Source organism: Propithecus coquereli, unplaced genomic scaffold (genome assembly GCF_000956105.1).
Source record: "Propithecus coquereli isolate 6110/MARCELLA unplaced genomic scaffold, Pcoq_1.0 Scaffold122, whole genome shotgun sequence".
Classification (NCBI taxonomy): Eukaryota; Metazoa; Chordata; class Mammalia; order Primates; family Indriidae; genus Propithecus; species Propithecus coquereli.
Window position 1 is genome coordinate 1110399 of NW_012136303.1, and position 10201 is coordinate 1120599.

Here is a 10201-nt window from a genome sequence, read left to right on the forward strand (position 1 = left end):
GCTTGAGCCCAGGAGTTTGAGGTTGCTGTGAGCTAGGCTGACGCCATGGCACTCTAGCCCAGGCAACAGAGTAAGACTCTGTGTCAAAAAAAAAAAGAGTTGGGGCTCATTGGATGTTCCAGTTTTCAACAAAAAAATTACAGAACATACAAAGAAACAAAAAAGTATGGCCCATACACAGGGGGAAAAAAGCAATCAATAGAATTTGTCTCAAAGGAAGCCAAGACATTAGACTTAATCTAGACAAAGACTTTAAATTAGCTATTCCAAATATGTTAAAAGATCTAAATGAAACTGTCTGAAGAACTATATAATGTCTCACCCAATAGAGAATGTAAATAAAGAAAGGAATTATTCTAAAAGAACCAAAATAAATTCTAGAGTTGAAAAATACAAAAACTAAAATACAATGTGGCAACTCTGGAAATCAGGTTCTTTCCCTTCCCAGTGTTTGTTATTGTATTTTTGTGACTTTTCTGGAATTAATGCTATAAAATCTGTATCCTTTTTGTGTGTGGCCCCTGAAGTCTTTGCTTAATTAGCTTAGTGGTCAGCTAATGATTGAACAGAAATTTCCTTAAATGCCTGGGAACCAGTGTTTCCCAGTTTTTTCTGAAACTCAGAAAGGCTCTGTGTACATGTTGAGGTGCCTCCTCAACACTCTGCCAGGCATTTAACAGCTCTGCCTTAGCTTTCATTTCCTGCTTGTGCAAAGCCTCAAGGTCAACCAGAAATGAGAGGCATTCCCAGGTCTTTCCTGAGCATGTGCACAGCTTTGGGTATGTGCACAGACCTGTGTATGTGCATGGGCCAGGCATATGTTGGAGCTTTTCAAAGCCCCTGTGGACATCTCATTCCCCAGCTTTTCCTTTAAAGGTTTTTGGTTAGCCTCTTGTTTTCCCCAACCATTATCCACTGCCTCAGGAAGCCATGAAGTTAAGTAATTACATCTGTTTGTTTTCAACCAGTGCTCCTGGGAAAGAGGTTTTTCACACTGGGTGAGTTCTAAGACAGTCCTGCGAATAGAGCTTTCTAAGGTATATTGTCAGACAGATTAAATAATGCCAATTCTTTGTGAATAAGGCTTTGAGGAGCATCAGCCCCATTCTGGAGTTAACTTTTCTCCAGAGGAGACTAGTTCCTTTTAGTGGATATTGCTATTTAGAAATCAAATCTGGCTGCTACATGTGTCCATTGCTACTGTGGTGTCATTGCTTCTAGGCCCTATCAGGACATGGGTAGGAAATATATGTATGTTTATACATGCACATAAACATATATATATCTATTTCTTTCTTTAGCTATATATATTAAAACCCACACTGATTATTCTAAATCCAATCTAATACCACAGGGTTTATTCTACCCTTCTGCCTTGTCATATTTGTTAACTCCTTTCTCTAATAGAAACCTGACCCTTCACCCTTAATGATTTGCTCAGACTGTTCTGTACATAATCAAAATTTTGAAACTCAGGTTGGACACTCCCAACAAAGTGGGAGGAGGCAGCTTATTCAGTAATTTTTGAAGGACTGGTTAAACATTCTCTTCTTCTTTGGTCTATAGAAGCATATTTTTGTAGCATGCCAATTGTAACTCATGGGAGAGTTTGTTACAGTGTTATCTGTTCTTTGGAGTATGGAATTGAATTAGTATCCCTGCTATTCAGAATTTAGGCACCCACTGGGGAATTACAGAGTAGATTTCATGACTATAGTAGATCTTCATTATTCACAGATTCTGTATTTGTGAATTCACCTAGTTGCTAAAATTTATTTGTAACCCCAAAATCAGTACTTAGGAAGCTTTTGCAGTCATTTGCAGATATGTGCAGAGGGGTGAGAAATTTGAGCAGCTAATGTGCAGGTTCCTAGCTATGGTCAAAAAAGGCTAGCTGAGGTCAAACAAAAACACTCTGCCTTCTTGTTTCAGCTCTTATACTATAAACAAGTGTCCTCTCATGGTCTATTTTGTGCCATTTTTTGCATTTTTGTGCTTTTTTTGTGATTTCTGTGTTTAAAATGGCCCCCAAATATGGTAGTGAAGTGCCGTCTAGCATTGCTGAGTGCAGGAAGGCTGTGATGTGCCTTTTGGAAAAAATGTGCACGAGGTTAAGTTTTGTTCACGAGTGAATTATAGTGCTGTTTGAGTTTAATGTTAATGAATCAACAATATATATATTAAGTAGGGTGTCTTTCAAGACACATTATATATTGATTATATATATTGCTTATATATATATTCAAGACACATTATATATTGATTGGTTGATGAAAATGTGACCAGAGGCTTGTAGGAACCTAACCCTGTATTTCCCCTAGGAGCAATGGTTCAGTATTTGCTAATTCAGTGTTTGTGGTGATTTTATGGTGAATAACTAGAATTGACTACACCTGTAAAACCTTTTCTAGTTCACGAGTGAACCAAGGAAAATACTATGTATCTTAAAAATCACATGCAGAAATAGGTCTATAAGTGGACTGATTAAAATGTAGTCGAAGAGAGAGCAGGTATGCTGGGTATGGTGGTTCACATCTGTAATCTCAGCACTTTGGGAGGCTGAGAGGGGAGAACTGCTTGAGGCCAGGAGTTTGAGACCAGTTTAGGCAACACAGGGAGACCACACTCTACCAAAAAAAGAAAAAAGAGCTAGTATGTTAGAGTGTTTTGAAATATTGTTATAAAGTCACCTGCAATCAACAATATGCACAGGAAGCGAAAACACGAAGCCTGACTTTGAAATTTTTGGTTTTGAAGTGTTGATGAGGCAAAAAGCAATAAAACTAGTTCCCACTTAGTAATGGTGCACTTATCCTAAGTTAAAGCAATAATTTTTACCACTGGGAGTGGCTATAAATGTTTTTCTGAATTTGGGAGAAGTTGAGGTATGCTAATTGTTATAGGCCTAATATTAATACCTGTATGAGAGAAGTAAGTACTTCTACAGATTTATATTTATAAATGAAGAATTGGGAGGGATGTGTTAATGGAAAAAAAACCCCAAACTCTGTAAAATAATTTAAAGAGGTTTATTCTGAGCCAAACACATGTAACTGGGAGGTCTGGGGCTCAGGAGAACTTACCTGTTCTGCCCAAGGAGAAGCATGGAGTCGAGGGGCCCAAGGGTGGCCCATGTTAGTACCTACTGCTGAGTTTGGGCTACTCCTTTGGGGGGATCCTGAGTCTTCTCTGAGCCCCACATTGGGTGCCAGAATTGTTAACGGAAAAAAAACCCAAACTATAAAATAGTTGGAAGAGGTTTATTCTGAGCTGAACATGTGTGACTGATGGCCTGGGGAGTCACACCCCAGGAGTTTTGAGCAGGTGGTCCCAGGGCAGTTGGGCAATAGTTTGCTTTTATACATTTTAGAGAGGTAGGAATTGCAGATAAAATAAATGCAAATTGAAGTGTACATTGGTTTGGCCTGAAAAGGCTGGACATCTGGACAGCATAGTGGGGAGCTTACAGATTATAGCTGGGTTCAAAGATTTTTTGAGTTGTAATTGGTTACAGAAATAAAGCTTTGTCTAAAGGCTTGGAGTATTTTAAGATAAGGAAGTCTGTTAATCCAGGCAAGCCACAATGTATCAATGCAAGTGATCTGTTAGGCAGATTGATGGCCTGCAGGTGACTTAACCTTTGCTCTGCATGGCCTTAAGTCCCGTTAATAATTTAGTATCTTATTGTCCGGAGTGTGTCCGACTACATTTCCCTTCATGGTCAGGACCCCTTGGCCAAGGAGGGGATCTGTTCAGTCTGTGAGAAGCTTAGGGTTTTATTTTAGTTCACAGGTGGAGAGGAAAAAGGACTGAGTAGAGTCAGTAGAACCAGAAACTAGAGTCTAAAGAGATTTCTTTTTTCTTTTTGAGACAGAGTCTTGCTGTGTTGCCTGGAGTAGAGTGCCCTGGCATCAGCCCAGCTCACAGCAACCTCAAACTCTTGGGATCAAGCAATCCTCCTGCCTCAGCCTCCTGAGTAGCTGGACCACAAGTGTGTGCTACCATGCCCGGCTAATTTTTATTTTTTTCTATTTTTAGTAGAGACGGAGTCTTGCTCTTGCTGAGGAGTTCAGGATCAGCCTGAGCAAGAGCGAGCTCCCATCTCTACTAAAAATAGAAAGAAATTAGCTGGACAACTAAAAATATATAGAAAAAATTATCCGGGCATGGTGGCGCATGCCTGTAGTCCCAGCTACTTGGGAGGCTGAGGCAGTAGGATCGCTTGAGCCCAGGAGTTTGAGGTTGCTGTGAGCTAGGCTGACGCCACGGCACTCTAGCCCGAGCAACAGAGTGAGACTCTGTCTCAAAGAAAAAAAAAATGATGCCTTTGTGTGTGTCTGTGTGTGTGTGTGTGTGTGTGTCTGTGTGTGTGTCCCAGCATAGATTCAAATTGCCCTGAGTATACACTTCCTGTGTGTGTGGTTGTGTCTGTGTGTGTTTGTCTTTCTGTTATCAAAGTGCTTTTACAAATGTTCCTTGGAACACTCCTGTGAGGTAGCTTTTATTATTCCCTTTTTTTCTTTTTTTTTTTTTGAGACAGAGTCTCGGTCTGTTGCCTGAGTTAGAGTGCAGTGGCATGATCATAGTTCACTGCAGCCTTACGCTCCTGGGCTCAAGCAATCCTCCTGCCTGGGCCTCCCAAGTAGCTAGGACTATAGACGCACACCACTGTGCCTGACTAATTTTTCTGTTTTTTGTAAAGATGGGGGGTCTCACTCTCACTCTTGCTCAAGCTGGTCTTGAACTCCTGACCTAAGTGATCCTCCCACCTCGGCCTCCCACAGTGCTAGGATTACAGGCATGAGCCACCACATCTGGCCTATTATTCCCATTTTTCATAAGGGAAAACAGAGGCATGGATTGTTGAGTAACTAGGTCAGGGTCATACAGCTATTTGATGGCAGGCTTGGGCTTCAAACACCCTTTCTGCTACACCTCAGCAGTTTCAGTTAAGGATTTGGATAAGAATTATTGTTGTAGGATTGGAGAAGGGAAAAACAGAGTTGATTGTGCCTTTCTTCTAATAAGAACTGATTTAAAAGTATTGGCCTAAGACCAACTAGAGTCAAAATTACATAGAAAAATTTTGTTGACATTGGAAATAACATGATGAAATTCTTCAGAAACTCTTCTAAAAGTTTGCATTGTTTCTACTTGTAATTTCCTCTTGCTTACCCCCACCCCCTGCCTTTGGCTCTGAATCTGTAGAAGTTTCATCTGATCCCATATTTACATTTTTAGGAAAGGAACATCTGATATTGAATGATTCTGGTAAATCTGTCAGTGTTGGTAAAACAAAACACCAGTAACTGTCTCTCATTTGAAAAACCTTTCCAACAAATCAAACCTAGCTGAAACAAAATATTTTTAGCCTACTTTTCATTTGAAATATAAGGTGCTTGTAAGTGGCCTATTATTATAGAAACAGTTAAACAATTTTAGAACTGTGAAATACTTTAGAAAACATCTGAAGGTTTAAAACTCAAATGCCTTTCTCCACCCCACCTCACCTCTGCCCCTTCCTGAGGAAATGGAGATTCAGATTCAACTTAATACTGAGCTGGACATACTGCAAGGTACATTTGTTAATTTTTTTTTTTTAAATCCTGAGAAGTAGGGATTTTATCTTTATTTTTTATGAGAGAACAACCAACGCTCACAGAGGTGGTTATCTAATATGTAGTTTATGAACAGTGAAGCCAAGAATCAAATTAACTTTCTTGGTTGGTCTGAGTACAGTGGTGTTTACAACTAATTGTTGACAACAATTTCAGATTACAGATTACAGTTACAGATTTCTTTGTTCCTTCTCCACTCCCACTGCTTCACTCGACCAGCCTTTAAAAAAATAAAATAAATTAAAAGAAAAAAGCAAATCAGTGCTTTCTTTCTTTAAGTATGTGGCTCTTTCCACAATATGCTATATTTTAATTGGTTCAAGACTAGATCATATAGTATCAGAGCTAGAAGGGACCCTGGAGATAGTATTCCCTTTACTCTTTCAACCCATAAATGAGCATGGATTCTGGACTTGGGTTCATATCCTGCTATTTATTAACTGCTATTTATTAAGCCTTATTTGTGAATAAGGCTTTTGAATCATCAACCCCATTCTGGAGTCAACTTTTCTCCAGAGGAGACTAGTTCCTTTCAGTGAATATTGCTATTTAAAAATCAAATCTTGGTGCTACATGTGCTCATTGCTACTGGGATGTCATTTCTTCCAGGCCCTATCAGGACATATGCATACATATATTTCATATCTCAGTTTCTTTATCTGTATAAATGGAATAATAACAGTATACCTAAGTCAGTGGGTGGTGATTGTGAGGTTTAAATGTGTTCATATATGTAAAGCCCCCAGAAAAGTGCCTGGTACCTACTGGGTGCTCGTAAGTATTACTAATAATTGCTATGAGGAATCTGAGTGTCATGGAGGTTAAGTTACTTGTAAAGATCATATTAGAGTAGCTGAGTCTCAACTAGAATCCAGATCTTCGACTGCTAGTACAGTTGTCCCTTGGTATCTGTGGGGGATTGGTTCCAGGACCTCCCTCAGATACAAAAATCCATGGATACTCAAGTCCCTGATGTAAAATGGCATAGTATTATTATTTGCATATAACCTATATGTATCCTCCCATATACTTTAAATCCTCTGTAGATTTCTTATAATACCTAATACAATGTAAATGCTATGTAAATAGTTGTTATACTGTTTTGTTTAGGGAATAATGACAAGAAAAAAATCTGTACATGTTTAGTACAGATACAATTTTTTTCCTGAATTTTTTCAATCTGCTGTTGGTTGAATCCGTGGATGCAGAGCTGGTGGCTGCAGAGGGCCGACTATACTGTACATTATGCTTGGCAAAGCATCTTCAAACAATTTGTGTATCCAGCCCTCATTATGGCCTTGTAAGGTCTACAGGTCAAGTGAAGAAAACCCTTAGATCCCCTATAGTTGGTTCCTAGAATAGAAATTTCCAGTGCTATGTATATGGATGTCATTTACATAATGGAACGTATTTCAGGTTTATAAAATAAAGCAGGCTTTTCATTTAGCGAGACAGAACTCTCCCTTTCTCCATTCTAGCCTTTCACTTTGGCCAAGTAACCTTTCTGAGGTCAATTAATGTCAGAGGGAAAAACCGAATCTCAGTCTTAGCTTGAACAGCCATTTAATCTCTCTTTTGTCTTGGAAATCAAGTTGTCCACTTGTGTTTTCCCACCCTAAAAATTTATGCCCTTGAGCTGGGCTAGGTGTAGTGGGTCAGGCCTGTAATCCCAGCATTTTGGGAGGCTGGGAGTTCAAGACCAGCCTAGGCAGTGTAGTGAGACTCAATCTTTACCAAAAAAAAAAAAAATTAGCCTGGGGTGGTGGCACTCATTTATAGTCCCAGCTACTCCGGAGATTGAGGTAGCAGGATCAGTCAAGGTCGGTGTTCAAGACACTGCTCTGCACTCCAGCCTGGGTGACAGAGTGAGACTCTGTCTCTTAAACAACAACAACAACAACAAAACTGACTTCTGCCCTCATTTCTTCATCCTTCTCATCTCTTTGGGGCTGATGATAATCCTAGCACTGCTTACTATAAAGGGATTCAATGAAGATCAGATAAATCACTATTTTTGAAAAGGCATTGTAAGCCAGTGTGGTGGTGCGCACCTGTAATCCCAGCTATTGAGGCTGGACAGCCTCAGTGGAGGATCACTTGAGCCCAGGAATTTGAGGCTGTAGCATGCTATCATAGCTCCTGTGAATAGTCACTGCACTCTACCCTGGGCAACAGAAGGAGACTCTGTCTCTACAAAAAAAAAAAGGAATGGCAAACTAATTTGAATGATAATCTAATTGTAAAATGCCAGAAATCTGCTTATTTTGTTTCTCTCCTAAGAGGGAGCTCAGGCCCTCTGCTTGAGTCAACTGTTATCAGAATTATTTTAGTCCAAGGAACCAGGAATAGGCAGAAGTACATTTTATCCTTGAAGGAATGAGCATGGGGAGGCTTGGTCTTCATCCCATTTGGGAAGTTCTTTGTTCACGTGCTGCCGCATTGTGGCAGGATTTCTAAGTTTAGGTACTAAAGATGAGATCTAGAATAGTCCTGAATGCAGTAGCCTCTGTCCCTCTGGAATTGTAGTGTGCCACTCTCCTGACATGTGGCTGCCTTCACCAACTTGGATATGGTATTATGATATAAGAATTATATATTCTTATATATAATAAATATAATCTTCATTCTTGGTTCTTGGCACAAAGCTCCTAAAACCCTTGGAAAATGATAGGGGTGAGAGGAGTGTTTTCTTATTTATAATAAGCCCCTTTCAACTATACCTAGGTGTATGCTAATGAGGTTACTCTTGGAGGATGGAGGCTGGTAGCCAGAGGTACACACTGTGAGTAGAGGGTTGAACTTTCAGCTATTCTCACCCTCCCCCCACCTCTGGAAGGGGAGAGGGGCTGGAAATCCAGCCAGTCACCAATGGCCAGTGATTTAATAAATCATATCTGCCTAATGAAGCCTCCATAAAAATCCTTGGGTTTGGAGTGCTTCCAGGTTGGTGAACACATCAAAGTATTGGGAGGGTGGTATGCCTGGAGAGGAAGCTCCATGCATCTAACACCTCCATACCTTGTCCTCTGTGTCTCTTCCATTTGGCTGTTCTGAGTTGTGTCCTTTATAATAAATCGGTAAAGTGCCCTCTTGATTTGTGTGAGCTATTCTAGCAAATTATTGAACCTTAGGAGACAGTTATGGGAACCCCTGATTTGTAGCCAAGTTGGACAGAAGTGTGGGTAACCTGGGGGACTCATTACTTGGAATTGGAGTCTGAAGTGGGGGACAGTCTTGTTGGATGGAGCCATTAATCTGTGGGGTCTGTGCTAACTCCAGGCAGTTAGGGTCAGAATTAAGTTAAATTGTAGGACACCCAGTTGGTGTCTGCAGAGAATTGGAGAATTGTTTGCGAGGGCGGGGAAAACCCCACACGTTTTCTGTCAGAAGTAAAGTGTTGAGTATAGAAAAAGGAGTTTTTCCTCTTTGCCAGAAGTTCTCTAACCCCTGTTATTTAGAGTTTTTATGGAGGTTCATTATGGCACCATTGATTAAATCGTTGGCTGTTGGTGATAAGCTCAACCTCCAGCCCCTCTCCCCTCGCAGAGATAGGAAGTGGGGTGGAGGGATGGGGCTGAAAGTTCAATCCTCTACTCATGGTGGTTGGTTCCTCTGGCAACCAGCCTCCCATCCTCCAAGTGAGTTACCTCATTAGCATAAACTTAGGTATGGTTGAAAGGGGCTTAGTATGAATAACAAACACCCCTGTCACTCAAAATTTCCAAGGGTTTTAGGAGGTCTGTGCCAGGAACTAAAGATGAAGACCAAATATATGTGTCTCACTGTGTTACAACGTCACAGGTACGCTCTTTACCTTTCACTTATGGAGTCTGATATAGATTCCTGACAGACATTTTTTTTCTTTCTTTAGAGGAACCAGACTAGCATTTCCCAGTGGGTTCCAGTATGCAGCAGATTGGTACCTGTGTCTCCTTCCCAGGGACAGTGGGGCAGGACTCTGTCTGGCACTTCCCAGGTAAGGTTTGTTGTTCTTTGCTCAGTAAGAAAACCTTAGTGTTTATGTGCAAATATCATGTATTTATAGATTAGCCAACCAAATTGTGTGATGGAAAAATCTCATGAGACCAGTCTTGTTCTCTGTGGTGCCAGCTTTGGACTGATTCCTGCAGTATGGTGTCTAGGGCGTTGCTTCTAAATACCCCAGCAATGGAACTTAGCCTAGGAGACCATGCTACAGTCTGATGATTTTTACTGTTAGAGAGTTTTTCCAGTTATTCATCTTAGAGTTAACTTTTTTCAGTTTTCTTTTTGTGGCCATTTTGTGTCACTTTTATTTGGGGTGAGAAATATTTCTTCCTTTTTCTTTTTCCTTTTTATGAACATAAAATCCAATAAACAATTATTTGAGATCTTACTTTACCATTGACCACAGACTCATTATAATGTAGCTTACCTTGGCCCGTTTGTGACGGATTTTCTTCCCTCCTGATTTTTGTTAATCATACAAATGATTTAGTAATAAAGTAAATAAAAATTACCTGTGACTTCAAATCTGAAAACATCAGTATTTTAATCTCTTCTGTTTTTTTTCCTAGCGTGTGTGTGTGTGTGTGTGTGTGTGT

The 10201-nt window shown here is 40.2% G+C and overlaps 1 protein-coding gene across 1 annotated transcript in view; it reads left to right on the forward strand.

Annotated features, from left to right (window-relative positions):
- LOC105804918 (ubiquinol-cytochrome-c reductase complex assembly factor 1) overlaps positions 1–10201 on the forward strand; it is a 125759-nt gene that overhangs the window by 2634 nt on the left and 112924 nt on the right. Inside the window, exon 2 of the mRNA XM_012637661.1 lies at positions 9490–9594. Within this exon, the coding sequence (XP_012493115.1) occupies positions 9490–9594 (105 nt within the window). The remainder of the gene's footprint in view (positions 1–9489; positions 9595–10201) is intronic.